The sequence below is a fragment of the Sorex araneus genome, chromosome 4 (assembly GCF_027595985.1).
Source record: "Sorex araneus isolate mSorAra2 chromosome 4, mSorAra2.pri, whole genome shotgun sequence".
Lineage (NCBI taxonomy): Eukaryota > Metazoa > Chordata > Mammalia > Eulipotyphla > Soricidae > Sorex > Sorex araneus.
In genome coordinates this window covers 9,108,491-9,130,117 of record NC_073305.1, presented here as the reverse complement: position 1 = coordinate 9,130,117, position 21,627 = coordinate 9,108,491, and the positions used below count along the sequence as shown (strand labels likewise).

The following is a 21,627-nucleotide window of genomic DNA, read 5'->3' as shown; positions in this document are numbered from 1 at the left end:
CAAGAGTTCGGTGAAAAAGCATTTTATTCCCATGAGCGGCCCAGCTGTGGGCCCCGCCCACCGCCGAGGGCGCCCTGAGTCTGCGCTGACAGGCACACGGAGGCCGGCGGCCTCAGTCCTGGGCACCGGCGCTCAGGGCGGCTCGGTACTTCCCTGTCATCTCCTTGGGTAAGGGCACCAGGCCTGGGCAGGGTACCTGCCCCTCTACCTGGCACATACACTCCCGCAGACAGTACTTCCGGGGCCCGAAATGGGCCGGGTGCGAGAGCTGCATCCTCTCCTGCTCTTCCTTCTTCAGGGTTTCCCTGCGGCAGAGACACAAGGTGTGGGCGACGCTCCCGAAAGGGACTGCCAGCCAGGGGGGGGGAGCCCGCCCGCAGCCTTCCTGCGCGGGAGGGGGGACAGGAAGGCCTCCCCTGGTCCCCGCCCCTTCCTCACAGCGTGCTCCCCCGAACGGGGCCCCGTTGGGTACAGACACCCCGACACAGTGGACAGGCTGGCGCTAAGCCGAAGTCCCTAAGGAGAGGGGCCACAGCAGGGCACAGAGCAGGGAGGGGGGGGGTGGCCAACTAGGCCTGGGGGGGGCGCCTCGAGGCCAGGCTCTGCTGAGCGGTCAGTCTCGGCACTCACACCCCTGCTCTCAGCTCAGGGAGCCCCAACAACTCACTCTGTCTTCCCCAAGATTTTTTTGATGTGCGCCATGATCTCCTTATTGCTCTTGGTCTCCACGTCCACGAGCACCTGCTCCCCGGAATCTGCAGACGGGAAGCACAGGGGAGAAAGATCCAGCCGCTCGATGCAGTCCTCAACGTGGTGTGACTTGGGTTCTCAAATCATTTTATTCTTATTCTTTCTGCTTGTTGGGTCACACCCGGCAATGCACAGGGGTTCCTCCTGGCTCTGCACCCAGGCGGTGCTTATGGGATGAACTGAACCCGGGTGCAAGGCAAACGCCCTCCCCTCTGTGCTATCGCTCCAGCCTCTCAAATCCTTTTAATCTGCAGAAGCAGATTCAGATGTCCGATGTCTGGGCTGGGACTGACGCCCGAGTCAGCCCCCCAGCACACACGGCCCCCGAGCGGGTCTGTCTGCATGACCCAGACGCAAGCTGTGCTTGCAGACAAACCAGGTGTAGCTGCCAAAGTGTACTCTGCAGTGGGAAAGAATTCCATGTTCATGGGTAGATACCGTCAAGATATTCTACCCCAGGGTGTCGGGGACACAGCAGGGTGGGTAAGGCACTTGCCCTGCACACTCCCAACCCAGGCACCTGATACGGTCCCCGAGCCCAGAGCACAGCCGGCTAGAGCCAGAGAAAACCAAAAATACAAAAGTTAGTCTGCCCCAAACTGATCTAATTAATCTCTATCAAAACCACCGGGGCCAAGAGTGAATCCGGCCGAATCGCACAGGAGACCCGGGTTAACCACTAGCACCGAGTGGTCCCGAACCCTTGATCACCAGCAGGTGTGGCCCCCACGCAAACCAATCTGAGCAGATATTTCTGTCCCGAGTGCTGGCCCACACGCACCTAAGTAGAACCGCAGGAAGGGGGACGGCGTCATGTTCTTGAACATCAGGATCTGGACCCAGGGGTTCTTGTACTGGATCTGAGGGACGTTGAAAAACACGAATTTCCTGAAGAAAGCAAGAAACTGAACTTGCAACGGTCTTTGTCGTTGGGAGACTCCTGACAGTGCTCAGGGATCACTCCTGATGGGCCTGGGGTGGGGAGGGGGGAAACAAATGGGATGCTGGGGGTTGAGCACTGGCTGCCTGCAAGCAACTTGAGCACACTCCCCGCTGTCCTGTCCCACCCGCCCCTAGAGGGGTACCAATATTTAATTATCATTAAATCATTTAATTTATAATTAAACATAATTGATAATTTTAATTTATTTAAATTATGATTATGGGCTGGAGCAATAGCACAGCGGGTAGGGCATTTGCCTTGTATGCGGCCAACCTGGGTTCGATTCCTCTGCCCCTCTCGGAGAGCCCGGCAAGCTACCAAGAGTATCCCGCCCTCGCGGCAGAGCCTGGCAAGCTCCCCGTGGCATATTCGATATGCCAAACACAGTAACAACCAGTCTCACCATGGAGACGTAACTGGTGCCCGCTGGAGCAAATCGATAAAAACGGGACGACAGTGCTACAGTGCTAATTTATGATTATAAAATTTTAATATTACTATTTCTGGGCTGGAGCAATAGCACAGCGGGTAGGGCATTTGCCTTGCACGCGGCCAACCCGGGTTCGATACCTCCGCCCCTCTTGGACAGCCCGGCAAGCTACTGCGAGTATTCTGCCTACACAGCACAGCCTGGCAAGCTCCCCGTGGCATATTCGATATGCCAAAAAACAGTAACAAGTCTCACAATGGAGACGTTACTGGTGCCCGCTGGTGCAAATCAACGAGCAACGGGATGACTGACAGTGATTAATATTTCTACCCATTCCCCTTCCGTTCTGTCGTTTCAGCGACCGGCTCCCACACACTCGTTTACTGTGACCCAGGCCACACGCATCCGAGGCGCAGGGATGCCCGGACAGTGCCGCTGGCACGGCGCGTGGCACGTGTGGGGCTGTGCTTGACATCAGACTCGGGGCCCCGCACGGACACGGCCGGGACTTTGCAACTGGGCCGTCGTGGCCCAGAGACGTGGCGAGCTGGTGTGGCACCACTTGACACTGTCTCCCTGGGGGCTCGGGGCGCTGGGCACAGGCTCCCCCAAGCCCCGCTGGGCGCAGCCTTCACCCCAGCCGGGGAGGACGTGTCAGGCTGCAGTCAGCTGCCCCGAGCCGGCCCGAGGTGCTTAACCAAGTAAGCCACGGCGACAGGGGCAGAAGCGGGGAAAGTAGAAAACGTGGGTTTCTTAGATTCTAGTTGTCGCACCCATCACTGCACACCGGGAAGGTTTTTCCTGGGGCGAGGGGCTTTCTCAGGTGCCCGGGAAATACCGCCTTAGGGTTACCCCGCCCTGACCCCGCGCGCCCCCCGGCCAGCCCCGCCCTCCGGGAGGGCCACGCGCGGGCAGCGTGCGGCGCGGGGCCGGGGGGCTGCGGGGGGCTGCGGGGGGCTGCGCGGCTGCCGGGGCGGGGCCGCCTCTGCCCGCGACCCCCGCGACCCCCGCGCCGTGCCCGCCGCGTGCGCGCGGGGCCCGCACTGACCTGGCGCCCTCGCCGCGCTCCCCGCGCGTGTTGTAGTTGACCGTCATGACCTTCACCGAGTCCTTGAACACCACGTCGCCCTGGCTCAGGTACTGCAGGGTGCGGCGGATCGGGAAGCGGCCCTTCATGGGCATGGTGGCGGCCTGGCGGGGCGCCGCGCGCACAGGGCCCCGCCGTCCCGCCGGCCGCGCCTCCCGGCAGGCAGCGCGCGCGCGGGGCAGCCTGGGACTTGTAGTCCCGCGGTGGGCGGGGGCGCCGCCGCCACGGAAGGAGCCTTTCCCGAGGTGCGGAGTTGCAGCGGGAAGCGGCGGGGCTGGAGTCCGCGTCCTGCATCAGCCCCAAAGAGGGTTTTCTTGCAGCCGCTCCGGCTGCAGAGGGAAGGGGCTCGAGTAGCACCGTCGCTGACGTGCACCGTCGTCGTAGCACTGTCGCCCCGCGTTCATCGATTTGCTCGAGCGGGCACCAGTCACGTCTCCATGGTGAGACTTGTTGTTACTGTGTTTGGCATATCAAATAGGCCACGGGGAGCTTGCCGGGCTCTCCGAGAGGGACGGAGGAATCGAACCCGGGTCAGCCGTGTGCAAGGCAAACGCCCTACCCGCTGTGCTATCGCTCCAGCCCAGTCGCTGACATAGGCTCAGAAAACGGTTTGCAAAAATCTAGGCAAAAGTGTTGGGTCCAGGGAGACAGTTCAAAGGGTTGGCGCTGAGGAAGGTCCGGAATTTGTCTGCAGCAGCCCCCTCACTGCTGAAGCCCCCCTCCAGCGCAAATAATAGTCAGGGCGTGGTGGGACTCAGAGACCGTCCAGAGAAACAGGCCAGTGCGGGAGAAGGCGCTTCCTTTTTGGGGGGCGAGGCGGGACTCTTCCCGAGCGCCCAGGGGTCTGCAGAACCGTGATGTACGGGACCACCAGCCCCTCCAGCATATTCTGGGCCCAATGGGGTCACAGGCAGAGGGATCAGGGCCCCCCGGGGTACAAGTCCGGCTTGTAGGCACTGCCCAAGGGGCTCTGCAGTGCCAGGGACTGAGCCCAGGTCCCGCCAGGCAAGGGCAGCATCCCGGCAGTGCTGATTCCCCAGCCCACCTTTATCTGCCCAAGACTGTGCGCCCGCCCTGCCTCCTGCCAGGACCACTGGGGAAGCTTCTCAACTCCTAACTGGGTGCCTGAAACCATGAAAATGTGCATTGTCCCTTAGGCGGTGCCAGGAAGCGTCTCACACTGGTATACTTTCCTGGTGTACTTTCCGCCTCAAGGATTCAGCAAGTTGTTCCTACTCCCGGAGGGCAGGCCGCAGCCTCCCACAGGACCTGCGAGTAAGGAGGAAGAGGGAGAGGGAGAGGGAGAGGGGGAGGAAGAGAGAGAGTGAAGGGGAAGGGGGAGGGGAGAGAGAGATGAGCCACTCAAGGCTTATTCCTGGCTCTGCTCAGAGGTGCCCCCTGGCAGTACTCATAGGAAATCATCTATGCGGTTCCAGAGGACCAAACCTGGTCCGCTGTACACAAGGCCAGCACTTTAGGAGTATAACTCAGTACTCGTTCCAGCCCCAAGGTTTTGATCTTCAAGCCCACCAGTGTTTCCCTAACACGGATATTTCCATGTTAGAAATGAGGGCCCATGTATGAGTCAGACTCGGGCAGCTGGGATTGGCCTGGTTGCAATCCCACCACAAGACACAGGGCATGCTTGACCCCTCAGTCATCTCCCCTGTGAATCAGGGTTGGGAGGATTGAACGAGGGATTCTGCGAATGGCACTCAGCTTTCTGCCTCGTCCTGAACAAGTGCTATTTCCAGGTTGAACGATTCACCCAGGTCCTTGGGAGGTTTCGGTCTCCAAGACCCAAGTGATGTCAGCATCAGGCTGGGCAACAGGGCCGTACATTTCCTTGACTTTGCGGCGTTCTGATGAGGTGACAAGACTGAAAAGGATTCGTATGCTACGTATAGAAACTGTTTACTGCAGGAATAACTAGGTTTCACGAGTGCAGAACTCAAACCCTGTTTATCCTAAGAGCCAGTGACCCCGATTTTGTCATAACAGCCAGGTAACACGGGAGCTGGGCGTGCTTTTGATACGTGGATGATTATTAGGAAAGAGGGGGAAGGGTGTTCAGTGTCTCCTTCGTAGCACACACGCATATATACACACACACACAGAGCCACTAGCATCAGTAATTTTATTTTCTTTTAAAGGTTCCAATATGAGGTCCCAGAGTAGTGCATGCAAATCAATGACCCTAAAACGGACCACCGCTGGAAGATGACCCGCACCATCGGCTAGACTGGCCTGGTAGAGAACGGCTTCTCACTGGAGTCCCGTTACCTAAGTATGCTCATGTCCAACCTACCACAGAGCTCATGATTAACTCAGAGGTACGTTTTAGTATCAACAACAGACACAGGAACTGTACGCACGAAGTGTCCTTAGTGTATTCAGACCAGAAAAGACACGAGGCAGGAAAGGGAAGGCTAACTTCATTTGAGGCCTGAATCCTCGAGTCTCTCGCACATGTGAGACAGCTCTAGCAGCTGCCAACGCTTTCGAGAGAATGTGCCCAGCTCCTGACACAGGCAGCGGCACACTGAAGACCTGCAGGAAGGGCAAAATTTCACCTGAGCGAAGGCTCAAAATTGTAGCAATTCAGACGCCATCTGTTCAAAGGCCAAACATTAACCCACTTTGTAAATCTTTGTGCCTTGTGAATCCTGAAAAAAAATGGGACGGATGAGGAATCGAAGTCTAATTCCTGTCATCACTACAGTTAGAGAATATTGCCATGGAAGATCTGAATGAAGGGATCCATCACATCGGAGGATTTGAGTTTGGTTTAATATACCTAGTGACGTGTTTTAGTTATCTTAAAATGCTTCTTCTACGTGGTTCTCAATACTTTTACAAATTGCTACTTCGGGCTGATTTTAGGGAAAGGACATATTTAGTAAACTAGCCTTGACTGAAATCACCAGCTGAGAAATTCTGGGAAAAGGGTGTTTCTGCTGCAGAATCGCCTTTAGCTTCTGAAACTATCGGCTCTTTAGTGAAGAGTGTTTCCTCAGAGGTGGCAGACTGAGAAAGGAGGGGGCACTGGCCATTAGCAAAACCTTCCAAAATAACCAAGGCCATGGGCCTCGAGGAAGGAAAGGCCTAACCCAAACACATGTCCCCAAACACTCCTGACATCACTAAGATCTTAGCTGGCACTAGTAACCCACCCACAGCTCTTGGCGAACAGAAAGCAAACGGAAAGCGTCCTCCACAGAATCCCCCCCCCCCCCCCCATGCCCCGATGCAGGACTTTTTATTCCACCCTAAGGTTCAGACGGTAGTAAACAAGTATGAATAGTGTCAACACATACAGATTATTTACATACTACAATGTTTCTCAGACGGGAATCAAGGCTCTCCAGAATGTAACAAAATGAATTTCAGCTCACACACGAGAAACCAGCAAGAGTGTGACCCGAGTTAGTTAAGGGGTTTAAAGTGACTAGTGGTCAGACATTGTTCATTCATTAACAAGGTTACTGACAGGAACTACCCGGAGCTCACATGGATACCCTACGGCAGCGTTTCTCAATCAAGGGCCACGGGGGCCCCCAGAACATTGCAAGGGAGGACAAAGGTGATAATCACACAAGTGGGGGCCGGGGCACAAGACTAGGGGGCCAGCCAGTAGGGCGGGGGCCACAGAAAGGACGCGGTCGGAAAGGCTGAGAAACAGTGAATTAAGGGTAATGTTCCCGTGAATGAAAGCTCCGGAACTAAACTAACAATTTCCCTTTTTGTCCTTCATGAGTGAAGAGGTCAAGTGCCTGGTGCTTGCAGAATGACCCTGTGTTGTGCCTCTTCAAACATCTGTTTCTTAATACTAAGTGGTAGCTTGCCAGCGCCCTAGTCAGGACACGAAGCACCAAGGGGAAGAAGGCTGATCACTTAGCCTTGAGTCATTTTGTTCCTTTCAGGGTTGGGGGCCAAGGCTGGGCCACATCCAGCAGTTCTCAGAGGTTATTCCTGTCTCTGGGCACCAGAGACCATGTGGGGTGGCGGGGACTGAACCTGGGTCGGCAGCACGCAAGGCAAGCAAGCGCCTCACCACCTGCGCTCTCTGACATGAAACATTTGTCTTCTGAGAAGCAAGCCTCCACTCTCCTGCCATGTCCCACAGAAGCCTCCTGCCCCTCGATTCCTGATGCACGGACGGGGACTCGGAGCAAGGCCCGGTCAGCGTCGCCAGAGCCCTGGAGCAACAGGGGCCTGGCTGGATCCCTGGGATGCTCCAAAGGGGCCACAGGTGAAATGGGGCCCAGCACAAGACTCAGGGTTGACCAGTAGGACAGGGTGGTCACAGGAAGGAAACCAGGCCAGAAGGGCACAGGGCCGGAAAAGGGGCGATGCCACTCCGGAGGAGGGCTTCTGGGAGACAAGACTCAAGCAGCCACCAGGGACGAGGCGTGCTGGGCAGAGACCCCATCGCCGGTGCCACCCCAGCTGCCTACCCCTGTTCACCTCTTCTGCCTACACTGCTCCTGGCTCACAGCTGCCCTGGAAGTTTAACGTCCCGAAGGAGACACCCTGCGAGGGAAACAGGTCCGGCACCTGCCTGAAACCTGGCCGTCCCCTTCCTGCTCTCGCTGCTGCAGAAGCAGGTGGGAAGGCAGCCAGGCTCGCCGCAAGGACCCCTCGGGCCTGTGGCGGCTGGAGGTGGGGGGGCACTGCACTGACCCAAGGCGAGGCAGAGCAAAGGCACCCGGAGGCGCAGGGTGGCTTCTGCCTGCACCCAATACAAACTGCCTTTAGTCCTGTCTTAAGAGAAAATGCCAAGTCCCTTCTGAAGGGAAAACTCAACTGAGAGAAAAAACAAAAAACTAGGGGAAAAGGGGTGGAATGCTGATTATTCCTGTTCTGAGTCCCAGTATCTGTTCGGTGTAGCAGGGAACGCTCTGCCGCACGTAATGAAGTTGAAACTGAAGTTCTAGAGAAAACAACTACCATACAGGAAGAGGATAAATGCAACCTGCAACGGGCACGTGAAACACAGAATCAAAGACTTCAGAGACTGTTTCCGATAAAGAGACATTGGAGGCCGGGTTGCAGGACATGGTGACAGAAACGATGACGAAGTGGGAGAAAGAATGTGAGCATCAGGTGGCAGCCAAATAGCTGGAGACGCAAAACGACCTCTGAGTCGAAGATGAAAAACGGAAACAACTGAAGGCTGGAGTCACGGAGCCTGAAGCCGAGAGGTGAGCGAGACCCTCTCGGAGCGGGACCGAGTCCCTCAGAGATGTGTTTCTCCGTCCCCACGCCCTACTGCACCTCAATCCGCCACCGACAGACCATCACGCTCTGCGGGAGACAGATGGGTAGGTCAGAAGCCTGCTGCTAACGTCACACGGAGACAGTCATGCAGCCACATGTCCCTCACGCCACCACAAACGAAAAGGCACTGGCTGAGTGTGAGAAGGACACGCTGGCCCACCGGGAACTGGCCTCCGCCGGGGAGACTGATGATGATTATAAAGCGCGGGGCGGCCAAGTCTGTTCAGTTTACCGAACTGAGACACTAAAACAAGAATCACCAAGTGGTCGGAAGCGAGGGTCTTTCGCAGCACGCCTGCCCGCCAGACGGTACTGACTCTCAGTGCAATCTCAACACGGGGAGGGATGGAAACGAAACGCCTGTCTGCTCGCCTAGAGCGCAGGACGGCACCGTGTAAGCACACAGCAGTCTCTCCCCTCCCCAGGCTGCACCTTGATTCTCGCTCTTTCTCCATCCCCACCCATCCACCATCCCTCTCCCCGAGGGGGCCGCTCCCGGCAGGTGCCCTGGGCGCAGGGCCCCGCCCCCTCAGTCCGTGCCCGCCTTCTGTCTGGCCAGGGTGTGCTTCAGCTCCTTCAGGTTCTCCGTCAGCACGTCCACCTCGTCCAGGCGGCCGCACTGCTTGGCGTCGAAGATGTACGCCTTGATGTTGTCGATCTGCTGCAGGAGCAGCTCCTCGTCGATGGGTGCCTCGGCCTCCGGCCCACTGTCGCTGTCCAGCTCGAAGGGGTTGGTGCCGGCCGCCTCCTCCTCGAAGGGGTTGCCCGGGGCAGCGGGGCTTGCGGGCCGCGGCTTGTCCTCCTCCTCCTCCTCATCAAAGGGGTTTGGGGCCGGGCTGCGCGCGCCAGTGAACGGATTCCCTGCCGTGGACTCCTCCTCCTCCTCCTCCTCGAAAGGATTGTACTCTTTGGGCTTGCGGGCGGACGGCGCCCGGGGAGACTCTGCGGCAGGGGGGCTGACGGTGCCCTCTGCCGTGGGGCTGGAGGGGTCTTCTTCGAAGGGGTTCAGGGAGGGGGCCTCGTGCTGCGGGGGCGCGGCGCTCTGCGGGAAGGATTCCAGGCGGAAGGCTGGGGGCCCGGCCCACCCCCGGAGGGGCTCGTGCGCTGAGCCGGGCGAAGGGGTCTGGGGCGCCGCGCTGCCGCGGACGGGAGAGGAGTCGAGGTCCAACGCGTAGGCCGGGTGGGGGCGCGGCTCGCGCTGGAAAGGGCCGACTTCCCGGAAGTCCAGGGAGCGGGTCCGAGTGTGCAGCGAGGCCGCCTGCAGCTGCTCCCGCTCGCGTTCCCACTCGCGCTCCCGCAGCACCTGCAGCTGCTCGCGCTGCAGGGCCTCCTCCTCGGCCTGCTTCCGGGACAGCTCGATGGCGCGCGCCGTCTGCTGCTGGTCGTACTCGTCCTGCAGCTGGCGCAGGTTCTCCTGCAGCGTGCGCACCTCGTCGGCGCGGCCTGCGGCCCTGGCCTGCCCGATGAAGGACGTGATGTTGTGGATCTGCTGCAGGAGGGGGTCCGAGTCCTCCGTCTCCGCCGGGCCCCCGGACAGGGCGAGCCAGCCCTCGGCCTTTCTCAGGGGCGCGGGGCCCCTGCGGAGCGAGGACACGTCCCCGTTGGCCGCGCCCGTGGTCAGGTCACCCCACTTCTCCTCCAGCCTCCGCTGCGACTCCAGGGCAGCCTGGGGGATGGCAAAGGCAAAAGGCAGAAAGTGGTCACCGGGCAGAAGCAGGCGCGGGGGAGGGGGGTCGCCAGCGCCCCGCGTGCCTCACCTGACTCTCCAGGATCCGCTTCCGCTCCATCTCCTCCTGCCTTTTCTTCTTCAGTTCCTCAAACTGCTCCTTGGTCGGCAGCGACATCAAGCCCAGCAGCTTTTCCTATGGGGAGTCACAGGCAAGTGTCAACCCTTCAGGAGAAACAAAACCGAAGCCCCGTGGGAAATCCTCTGAAACCGCCCTCGGGAGGGAGGGACCCCAGCGCCCCTCAGGCAGTGCGTTGGCCTGACCAAACGGCCCACACCAGCCGCCCCGGGGCTCCGTCTTCTCAGCGAGGCCTAACGTGAGCCTCCGCCAGGCCCCCCACCCCTGCCCTGCCCCTCGTCTCTCCACAAGCGCCAACATGTAGCTGCCAGCGAGGAACTGCCCATGTCCTCTCTGAAACAAGAGTTCTGAGACGGTCTGCCTTTCGCTCATGGTTCCCGGCATCTGCTGACTGTGGGTCAACAGGGCACTGACCGAGTGGCTTAGACGTGGCCACTGGTGGGAAGGAGAAAGGGTGGGGCCGGAGAGAGAGGACAGCGGGGAGGGTGTTTGCCTAGCACAAGGCCGATTGAGTTCAATCCCCGGCATCCCATATGGTCCCCCGAGCACCACCAGGAGTAATTCCTGACTGCAGAGCCAGGAGTAACCCCTGAGCACCACTGGATATGACCCAAAAAGCCAAAAAAAAAAAAAGAGAGAAAGAGAGAAAAGGCCCCTCCACTGCCATCTGGGGCTGGACACGAAGGCAGCTGAGAGAAGCCACAAACGGAGTGACCATGACCTCACGCCAGGCTTTCCTGCTGCCATGGTCACTTGCCTGCCTGGGAGGCCTCGCCCATGGTATAGTCAGGGGTGCTCAGACGCCACGAGATATGCGTGCCAAGTCTGCGCGCCAGCCCTCTGAACTCTCTCTGCTCCCACAGGGCTCAGGTAGAAATCTCCAATGTTAGTTCTGCTCCTGAACAATCATTTTTAACTCCTAACCAGTGGCCGAGGCAAGTAGATTCTCCAAACGGTAGGACTCCATTAGATGTCAAAAAAGGGGGGATGGATAAAGGAGGGTACGTACAGTGAAAGTATTCTGTATTCATGTGAAGGAGAGCTATTTGAGGATTATATGTATATATAAATATGTATTTGAGGATTTATATATATTTTTTATATACATATATATGTATGTATATGTATATATGGACCGGAACAATAGCACAGCAGGTAGGGCGTTTGCCTCGTACGCAGCTGACCCAGGTTTGATTCCTCCGGTCCTCTCGGAGAGCCCAGCAAGCTACTGAGAGTATCCCGCCCAAACAGCAGAGCCTGGCAAGCTCCCTGTGGAGTAGTCGATATATCAAAAACAGTAACAACAAGTCTCACAATGGAGACATTACTGGTGCCCGCTTGAGCAAATCGATGCACAATGGGACGACAGTGCTACAGTACAGTGCTACATACATATATATATATACATGGACTGGAGCAATAGAACAGCAGGTAGGGCGTTTGCCTTGCACACGGCCGACCCAGGTTCGATTCCTCCGTCCCTCTCGAAGAGCCTGGCAAGCTACCAAGAGGATCCCGCCCACACGGCAGAGCCTGGCAAGCTCACCGTGGCGTATTCGATATGCCAAAAACAGTAACAAGTTTCACAATGGATATGTTACTGGTGCCACTCGAGCAAATCGATGAACAACGGGACGACAGTGCTATATGTGTGTGTGTGTGTGTGTGTGTGTGTACATATGTGTGTATATGCATATTTACATATACATACGTGTGTATGTGTGTGTATATATACATACATATACACACACATATATATGTACGTAAAGTGTTGGGGCTAGAGCGATAGTACAGCGAGTAGAGCATTTATGTTGCATGCAACTGACCTGGGTTCAATCCCCGGCATCCCACACAGTCCCCTGAGACCGCCAGGAGTAATTCCTGAGTGCAGTCAGGAGTAACCCCTGGCATCACCGGGTGTGACACAAAAAGAAAACAAATGAAAAAAAAAAATCCTTTTAAAGCCTGTACGTGGAAGCCGTAGAGACAGTGCAATGGACAGGCTGACTGCCTTGCACATGACTCGCACATGGCTCAACTGGGCTCCATCCCTGGCACCCCCATCTGATCCCAAGCCTGCTAGGAGTGCTCTCTGCGCTCACGGCCAGGACTAGGCCCCTCGCACCACCAGACATGGCCTAAAAACAATAAAGCAAAACCGACAACAAAACACCTCAAGCCACCTCTTCGCGTGGCTCAGGCAGCAGCGCGCCTGCCTTCCTGTGTGAGGCCCGAGGCAGTGCCCGGCACCACAGGCCTGAACACTGCGGGGTATGCTCCCCGTGAGGCTTCCAATGGCTACAGAACGTGGCTCCTCTCCCCTGGGAAAAAATGTTTCTGACCAAATTCAGGGTTGGAAAGATAAACCGGCAAATGTGCCCTTATGTAATAATGCCAAAAAAAAAGGGGGGGGGGAAGCGACCCAGGGCCCTGCGCCACACCACTAATACTGTTCCCTGAATCCAGACTTGTCCCCAACTGTGGTCAAGTGCACTCATGATCTTCTGAGAGGCAGCGAGCGAGCAGGACGGGAACGCTGACCTGCACGAAGAGCGTGGCCGAGTATCTGATCATCCTCTGCAGTCGCAGCGAGCTGGGGTGCGGCGGGGGGTCCTGTTTCAAGCCCAGGGTCAAGATCTTCTTACTGAATCGGAGCAGACACATCAGCGTGATGGGCGCCAGGCCGGCATGCAGGGAGGCACAGCGTGGGCACCCAGCCAACACTTGGCCATTGAAGGAATGACCATCTACTCATCAAGCGCTACCTCCACGGGAGTGACCTGTGTGACTACCCAGGGTCCTGAACATAGAAAGGCCTGTGGAGATGGACGAGGGCTCCTCGTCTAGGTTCCCTGAGATGCTGTTCCTTCCCGCACCCCTCTGAGATGCTGTTCCTTCCCGCACCCCTGAGATGCTGTTCCTTCCCGCACCCTTCTGAGATGCCGTTCCTTCCCGAACCCCTCTGAGATGCTGTTCCTTCCCGCACCCCTCTGAGATGCTGTTCCTTCCCGAGCCCCTCTGACACGGTGTTCCTTCCTACACTTCAGAAAGCTGACAGTAACATCCCAAAAAGCCAGTTCAGGGGCTGGAGCGATAGCACAGCGGGTAGGGTGTTTGCCTTGCACGCGGCCGACCCGGGTTCGATTCCCAGCATCCCATATGGTCCCCTGAGCACCGCCAGGGGTAATTCCTGAGTGCATGAGCCAGAAGTGACCCCTGTGCATCGCCAGGTGTGACCCAAAAAGAAAAAAAAAAAAGCCAGTCCACCGTTAGAAAGCAGCTGCTGGATTGGAGAGATGGCTCACGGGGGAGGGCACGTGCCGAGCCGCGTGGGGTCCAGAGTGCCATCCCTAGAACTGTTGGCTGAGTCTGCTCTTGGAAAACATGCAACCACTGACCTGAAGACCCCGAGTTCCCATCCTAGCTGGAACCACGGGTAGAATGAGGAGGGCAAAGCCACTCTGCTGGGTGACTTCGACAGATACCAGCGTCTCTGGAAATAGCCAGTGACCGGCACACAGCTGAGGACAGCTTTCAGCTCAGCGCCTGGTCCTTGCCCAGAGATGGCCACTGGAAATCCCGCATCTGAAGTTCCTGAGAGGTGGCCACGGGAGCGGACGCTCGGTCAGTGTCCCCCTCACGCAGACTCTGGTGAGTTCAAGCCGCCTGGCTCCAGCCGTGGCCCGAGGCTGCAGTGAGCCATCCCGGCCGACTCACCTCAGAGCGTCGATGAGCTCATACACCTTCTGCACTTCCACCCGGAGGTCATTGGCATGTTCCAGACTGTAGGTCGTTTCCCCAGCACTGAGGAGAGATCACAGAACTGCTCTGAGTGTCAGGCATGACTGCACACGGGGGAGGAGTCTGAAGGCTGCAGGTCTCACACGGGGAAGCCTAGCTGCAGTCTGCAGCTCTCCGCCAACCCTACTTCCCCCCAGTAATTTCATCCTTCTACTGAGCACACACCGTGGTCTATAAATGAGCGGGGCTCCCTCTATCAGGGCAGAAAGAACTGATTTTCTCACTCCAAGAGAAGAGGAACGATGGGGCAGGCCGGCCCCGAGCCCTGACAGCAGAGCCCCAGGTCACTAGCTCACTGCTCCTTGCGAAACTAGCGCCTTCCTTCCAACACAAGAAGAGGAAAAGGGAAGAATTCTGAGTCCGCCCGGCATGAGCCTGAGGTAGCAAATTCCAGTCTCAGAGGAACAGCAGCGGTAACCACGTGCTTGCTCCCAGAATGGCTCGTCTGGCGGCCTGTCACCCCAGCAGACGCCTGAATTCCGGCGTGCGACTCTAGCTGCCCATATGGCTATTCTGAGACGCGGGCCAGGGCCGGGCTTACTCGTGTTCATTGAGAAGAGTCCGCTCTCAGGAACCTTCACAGCTATTAATCCTGGCTTAGCAAGGATCAGCTCAACTTCCTCCCAGAGGCAGCAGCGAGGCAACAGAGCGAGTGGCTGCCTGTCCCTGCTCCGCCATCTCTGACAGACCCCACTGGGCACATCGTGCAGTGTGCTGCGACACAAGGGCTCCCCAGGGCGGAGTTGCTGAAGAACAGGAGCCAGCAGGGAGGGCAGACGCGGCATCTTCGCATCCCCGTGTCGTGTGGCAAATACCCAGACTGGCCGGTCGCTTCCCTTGGGCTCAGTCACAGCAACCAATTCCGACCCCCTCGAGGGCCTATCACTCCTGCAGTTCTCTTGTAAATCATTTGTTTGGTTCTATTCCCCCCGCAAAAAAAGATTCCTAAGAGCGGACACAGCCTTCTCTGTCCACTGCCCAGCCCTGGCTCAAAGTGTCTGCCCCACACATCAGTCTCGCTCTGGGCGCCCCCAAGCACCAGGCCACCAGATGTGGTCCTGGTAGTCCTGGCACCAGGCCCTCTCGCACCCATCCTCAGGACTCCACATTGAACCACCAGACTGGATGGGCACAAATCACCGGGAGTGGCTGTCCAGGGCCCCAAAAACACCAACTGGGAGACTAGCCAAAATCACCACTGGGAGACCCCCCTCCAACACACACAAAACCTGTCAAATCTCTGAGAGCATATAAGCCCTCCAGAACCAGCCTGTAGAGAGGAGTGGGAAACACACTGAGCAACAGTAGTGGCCCCGTTGGACAGAGAGCCCCGTCAGCTCAGAACTGGAGAGAGGCTCCTGGCAGAAACACAGTACTATGAGCCAACAAATTCAGTTCCATGTGCTTAATCTGAAGAAATCAAAAAACTAATCGGAAAAGATACATGTTCACAGCAACAATATTCATAACAGCCAAGAAATGGAAAAAAAATCTAAGTATCCACCAATGATCAATGATAAGGGTTCGTGTGTGTGTGTGTGTGTGTGTGTGTGTGTGTAGAAAATGGAATATTTCTTAATGGGATGCTGGGGATCAAACCCAGGTCAGCTGCATTCAAGGAAAATGCCCTACTTGCTATACTATCGCTTTGGCCCCAATATTCTATGTAAATTATACATAGAAAATTCTGTATAAACAGGTGTTTTGAGTTGTATCTTTTTTTGGGGGGAGGGGGCGTTGAAGGGTTTTTATTCTTTTCTTTTGGGACACAACTGGTAGTACTCAGAGCTTACTCCTGGCTCTGTGCTCAGGGATCATTCCTGGTGGGATGAGCTGGGGGGGCATACGAGATGCTGGGGATCAAAAGCAGTACGGCAGCATGCAAGGCAAGCACCCTATCCGCTGTGCTCGCTCCAGCCCCTAAGGGAGTTTATTCTATACAAATTACATTACTATGAAAGTGGCAAGTTAAAGACAAAGGTAAACAATACTCAAATTGAGAACACAACACCATAACTCATTCCCCCACCCCCACCCCCACACACACAGGTTAGGAAAAGACTGCTGAAATCTGGTATCGGTAATAGTACTTCAAACTCTAACTTATACAACTCTAACCCATAGAAAGAGCACTGTTAAGAACAGGGAGACAGCGTGAAGGGCTGGAGCATGTGCCTAGCATACATAAAGCCTGAATTTGCTTCCGGGCACTACATGGCCTCCAAACACTGCTCAGAACAGACCTGGAAGCCCCCAGCCCTAATGGGGAGGTTAAAAACAGAAAAAAATATGCTTCAAGAGAGGGTCAGCAAAGCCAGGGAGATGCTGGAGTGAGGCTTTGCAGGAAGGCAAAGGATCAATCCTCAATACACCGTGGTCTCCTGAGCACCACCTGGAACACCCAAGCACCAGAGGAGTGGCTGGAGAAGAAAATAAAAAAAGAGGGAAGGGTCTGGAGCAACAGTCCAGGGGGTAAGGGCTTCCCTTGCATGCGACTGACCCTGGCACATGTGATCACTGAGCACAGAGCCAGAAATAAGCCTTGAGCACCGCCAGGTATGGCCCAAAAACCAACAGAAGGGAAAAACAGCAAATGGCCAAACAACAAATACTCTTTTTTTTTTTTTTTTTTGTCTTTTTTGGATGGGGCAGGTTTTCTCCCAAGTGGTGCTTCGGAGGACTGGAGGCCCCTCACAAACATCTGGGCTGACAGGGCGGAAGTGGCCTCTTAGACCTATGGTGGTGCTTGGGGCCCCCGGGCAGTGTTTTCGAGGAACAGGTGCCAGGGCACTTTCCAGACTTGCAGCTACCCGCCTACACTATCTCTTCGGCCCCGACAAATTTGTGAATCCGAACTGTCAACCCAGCTGCTGTAGAAGAGTAATCAAATTAATGCATGACTGCTCCAATCAAGTTTTAGTAATAAAAAGAGAGGTACAGCAAGTGTTAACATGATTATGGGGAACTGAAGCCCCCAGCCCTTTACTCTCCGCTGCAGATGGGACAGCTGGACAGTCATTTTGGAAAACAGTCTGACGCTCCTCACGTGGCTAAACACAGAGCGATCACAACTCCATTTCTAGGAGTATACCCGAGAGCAGGAACAATCTATGTCCACAAAAACATCTCTACACAACTATCCATAGAATCATTCATAATTGCCAAGTGAAAAAAAAAACACACAAATATTCATCAACCAGCTAAGAGATAAACAAAAGTAAACTCCTGGGGCCGAAAAGATGCTTGCACAGGTGTTAAAGCACTTGCTTTGCGCACAGAGGGCCCAGATTTGTTCCCTGGCAACGCTTATGGTCCCAGAGCATCACCAGGCGTGATCCCAGAGCCAGAGCCAAAAGTAAGCCCTGAGCACTGCCAGGCGTGACCCAAAAACAAAAGATAAAAACCAAAAAATGGGGTCTCTCCATACAAAGAAATGAAGTACTGATATCCTATAACGTGGACGAATCTTGAGATTTGTCTTCACTATGTGAGGCAGCCGTACATGAAGGTTGTACTTATTATTTTGTTTCTATCAAATATCCCCAATAGGTAAATTCTTAAATTGAAAAAAAGACTGGTTCTTTGTATGCATGAGTATTGGATTTGGTTCCTGGGATGAAAAGGATAGAAAGGGGGAAAAAAAAAGCTGGGCTGGTGGTTCTGGGAGAGTGGGGTGAGCAGTGTCTGATAACAGGTGTGGGGTTTCTTATTAGAACATTTTAAAAAATCTTAAATTAAGACGGTGGTAATGATATTTTGTGAATATACTAAAAGTCACTGCCATATACTTTAAAAGGATGAACATTATGGTATATAGCTTTTATTTAATAAGAAACAGAGCAGACCAAACTTGGTGTATGGGCCAGAGTTTGCCCAGTCCAGGTCTAAAGGAAAAGCCTGCTCTATACCTGCCACCTGATACATGGCATCTACATGGGCATGCGCGTGAGGCAAGCTATCTTTGCTCAACTCCAGATGCCACGTCCAAACCCTGCTTCACCAAAGCCCCTGGGCTCCCCCTGATCAAAACACACAGGACCATACGGGCTGTCCCATGGAAACAGCAACAAGAAAAAGATTCATTCACTCACATGGCCAGAGTTAGGGTCTTTATCTTAGCTACTGATGAACTGACCTAAACTGCCAGAGAACCATTACCCTGGCCAGGACAAGTGCAGAGAGCTTACTTTAACGACGCTGCCATCCTGATGTATTCAGGAGCCTTTACGTCAACTTTCTCCATGCAAAGTCGCAATTTCTAAAAACAAAAGGGAAGAAGTAAGTGGTGTTCTCCATAGAGTCAAGGGCGCGGAGACAGTACAGGGATAAGGTGCTTGCCTGGCATCAAGTTGACCCTGGTTCAATCCTCAGTGCTATATACGGTCCCCAGCACCACCAGGAGTGACCCCATAGTACAGAGCCATCAGCAAGCCTGAGTACCACCATGGGCACTGTCCTGTAGCACTGTCATCCCATTGTTCATCAATTTGCTCGAGTGGGCACCAGTAACGTCTCCATTGTGAGACTTGTTGTTACTGTTTTTGGCATATCGAATACGCCACGGGGAGCTTGCCAGGCTCTGCCGTGTGGGTGAGATACTCTCGGTAGCTTGCTGGGCTCTCCGAGAGGGATGGAGGAATCAAACCCGGTCGGCCGTGTGCAAGACAAACACCCTACCCTCTGTGCTATCACTCTAGCTGAAAGGCAAAAAAAAAAAACCAAGAGGGAGAGAGAAGGAAGGAGAGGAAAGAGAGGGAGGAGAGGGAGGGAGGGAGGGGATGGGGGGGAGGGAGGGAAGGAGGGAGGGAGGGAGAGGGAGGGAGGGAGGGAAAAGCCTACCAGATACTATGCTTTGAGGTGTAGTTCTTCTTTCTGGGGGCCACACCTGACTCTACTCAGGGCCATCCTGGCAATGCTCAGGGGACTCCATGCGGTGCAGGGATTCTACAGCCAAGTTAAGCACCTTAAGCCATGAAGTGCCTTAACCTCTTTTGATTTTTTGTTTTGTTTTGGATTTGGCAATGCTCAGAGGTCACTCTTGGCTCTGCACTCAGGAATCACTCCTGGCAATGCTTAGGGGATCAGTCATCTGTGTTTAAGACAAGCACCTTAACCATGATATTATCTCTCTTCCCCCCACCTTAACTTTTATCCCTCCAGACCCTGCTCTCTGGGTATTTAAAGAGATGCATTTAAAATGTGCAATTGGGGGGGGGGGGGGAAGAATGCAGCTGACCCATGTTTGATCCTCAGTACCCCACACGGTCCCCCGAGCCCTCAGAAGTGAGCCCTGGGCGCAGAGCCAGGAGTAAATCCTGAGCATCACCCGCTGTGCCCCCCAAAAAATACATAAAAATAAAATGTGCAATTTTCTACACATTTTCCTAAGAAGGGGAAATTCTAGGCTGGTTTTGCTTTATTATCTGTTTCCTGGTGTAGAGGCCTACTTTACAAGCAAAGCTCTAGCAGGAGCAGAGAAATCGAGGATGGTGTTCGAACTGAATTGGGGGGGGGGAGAGGGATGGAGGATGGGTGTGTATCACACCCAGCTGCGCTCATCCTGAACTGAATGCTTTAGAGGGAGCCAGGCCTTTCCAGGACACAAGTCAATGAATCAATCAAGAAAAATAATAAGCTGTACAGTCCTTCTCTGCCAGGTGATCCAAGACCCCAGGGTTCACTTCAAATAGCAGAGAAATCGAGTTTTCAGGTCATGAACTCTCCATAAGGGTGATTAATGCTTTATCTGCAGCTCAGCACGGGGTGGAACCAACACCGTCTCTGCTAGTCTGCTGGTGACCAGGGCGTCTCCGGGGCAGTGTCACTACAGCCCTCAGAACGCTCCTAAGCAGTCATCAAGCACATGTGTCCTGTGCTCAGCGCTGTGTGCAAGCTCGTCTTTGGAGTCCTTCCTCCATCGGAGCTGTCTCATCTCTCCCTTCCCGCTCACTCTCCTCCTGGGTCACCCAACCCTGCTCACAGGTCAGGTCTCCCTGGTCAGTCTTATCGCCATCCTAACTCCAAAACCTGTTTGCCCACTACACCCTGTTCCTCTCACACTGTGCTTTCCTAGTGCTGCTTACTAATGGTGTTCTGGAGCCACTGCTGATGAGCTGAGGCTTCTCAATGGACCAGGAAGGGAAGCTGGAAGTTTCCCAATCTTGTAATCAGAAGTATCTCGGTGAGTTTTCCAGGACACCTTCGGCCCGTTTTACCACAAGCGTTGGCTTTCGCCTTCACCACAGAGCCCGTCCATACCAGTGGGAACGCTCCTTCCTCCCCTGCTCCGGGGACACCCAAGCCTCCTCACTTCCTGCTTCCTGCTTTCAACCAGGCTGTGCTGTGACTCTGTGCCCTACCAACAGCCCTAGCAAGAAATGACTCCACGGTCCTTTAACAGAGACTAAAACTGGACCAAAAGGGAAGAACGCCCTGAAGTGCGCTCCTGCCCCCGCAGGTGCCCCCACGCCCCGGGCACCTCGTAGAGCTTCACGATGTCGGGCGTGTGCTCCTTCTCATCGATCTGCTGCTCGCGCTTCAGCAGTGTGTCCTTGCAGTGCGTACAGCAGCGGATCCGGTCATCGTCCTTCTCATCCAGGACGGAGCTCACGCTGCTCACGCTGCTGATGCTGCCCCGGCGAGAGCCGTGGACGCTGTTAGGGGACTGGCTGGGGCTGGTGTGGGCACTCAGGGAATCCTTGCTGGCACTGGTGAGCTTGTCTGGAGAACACATCAGAGAGAAGCAGCCATGAGTCCAAGTCGGACTCAGCCCACGTGCTGCCCATCCCGTCCCCCACACCCAAACACTGACTCCTGCCCCTGCCAAAGCTCCGTGCAAATGGCATGTCCTCCCAACTCCTCGAGGCAAAGACAAGACGCTATTCCTCTCCGTTCTGACCACATAATCCCTCTGCGGACTCTATCCACTTTCCCGCTGTGTGCCAAGTCTCTACCCACCCCTCGGCAAGGCCTGTAATCTGTAACAGAGGACAGAAACTATGTCGCACGCATTCATACATGTGTCCCTACGGGGCCACCCTGCTGCATTTACCCAGTAAATGCCAGCTGTCCTGCAAACACAGCTTATGTCACCTAAGGTCAAGGGACAGCATCAGAGGAACAGCGTGCCCCACCCCAGGGAGCCAGAGCCCAGAGGAAGCATCTGCTTCTAGGGACACACTGCAGCCAACGGCACATGCAGAGTCAGCGCGATTCTCTGGGCTGCAAAACCACTGCAAAGTCCTGGAATTGGCTGAAAGCCCATGAAGTCATCTTGAGCAACATTTAACCAGCTGAGCTTCAAAGTTCAAGACCATGTGGTTCCACCCAGCCTTTGTGGTCTCTTCCTACAATTCTTAAACATGCCTCCACACTCTCCAACTATTTGGGGGGAAGGGTTGGGGGCTAGAGGGTGGCAGAGCGGGAGGAGATGGACCACACCCGGCAGTGCTCAGAGATGACTCCCGGGGGGCTTGGGCGACCACATGGGGTGCCAGGCGTTGAACCCGGGCTAGGCGCATGCAAGGCAAAC

The 21,627-nt window shown here is 55.4% G+C and overlaps 2 protein-coding genes across 2 annotated transcripts in view; both read right to left on the bottom strand.

The window, feature by feature from the left end:
• Nucleotides 1-6: 6 nt before the first annotated feature.
• Nucleotides 7-3,377, bottom strand: MRPS25 (mitochondrial ribosomal protein S25). The gene is made up of 4 exons (XM_055134268.1): nucleotides 3,172-3,377; nucleotides 1,532-1,638; nucleotides 668-755; nucleotides 7-305 (listed from the first exon to the last, which is right to left on the bottom strand). Exons 1-4 carry the CDS (start codon nucleotides 3,303-3,305, stop codon nucleotides 113-115), a joined length of 522 nt encoding a protein of 173 aa, XP_054990243.1. The 5' UTR covers nucleotides 3,306-3,377; the 3' UTR covers nucleotides 7-112.
• Nucleotides 3,378-5,330: 1,953 nt separating this feature from the next.
• The window catches only part of RBSN (rabenosyn, RAB effector), a 30,349-nt gene continuing 14,052 nt past the window's right edge, over nucleotides 5,331-21,627 (bottom strand). Inside the window, exons 7-12 of the mRNA XM_055134734.1 lie at nucleotides 20,575-20,816; nucleotides 18,284-18,354; nucleotides 14,013-14,099; nucleotides 12,837-12,939; nucleotides 10,248-10,352; nucleotides 5,331-10,156 (exon numbers count right to left, since the gene is read on the bottom strand). Of these exons, the coding sequence (XP_054990709.1) occupies nucleotides 9,020-10,156; nucleotides 10,248-10,352; nucleotides 12,837-12,939; nucleotides 14,013-14,099; nucleotides 18,284-18,354; nucleotides 20,575-20,816 (1,745 nt within the window). The 3' untranslated portion in view covers nucleotides 5,331-9,019. The remainder of the gene's footprint in view (nucleotides 10,157-10,247; nucleotides 10,353-12,836; nucleotides 12,940-14,012; nucleotides 14,100-18,283; nucleotides 18,355-20,574; nucleotides 20,817-21,627) is intronic.

Coding starts and splice junctions, on each gene's coding strand:
- MRPS25 (XM_055134268.1), bottom strand. CDS start 3,305: ATGCCCATGAAGGGCCGCTTCCCGATCCGCCGCACCCTGCAGTACCTG. Junction 756..1,531: donor CTTCCTGCGGTTCTACTTAG/GTGCGTGTGGGC, acceptor TCCCGTCTGCAG/ATTCCGGGGAGCAGGTGCTC. Junction 306..667: donor AAAATCTTGGGGAAGACAGA/GTGAGTTGTTGG, acceptor TCTCTGCCGCAG/GGAAACCCTGAAGAAGGAAG.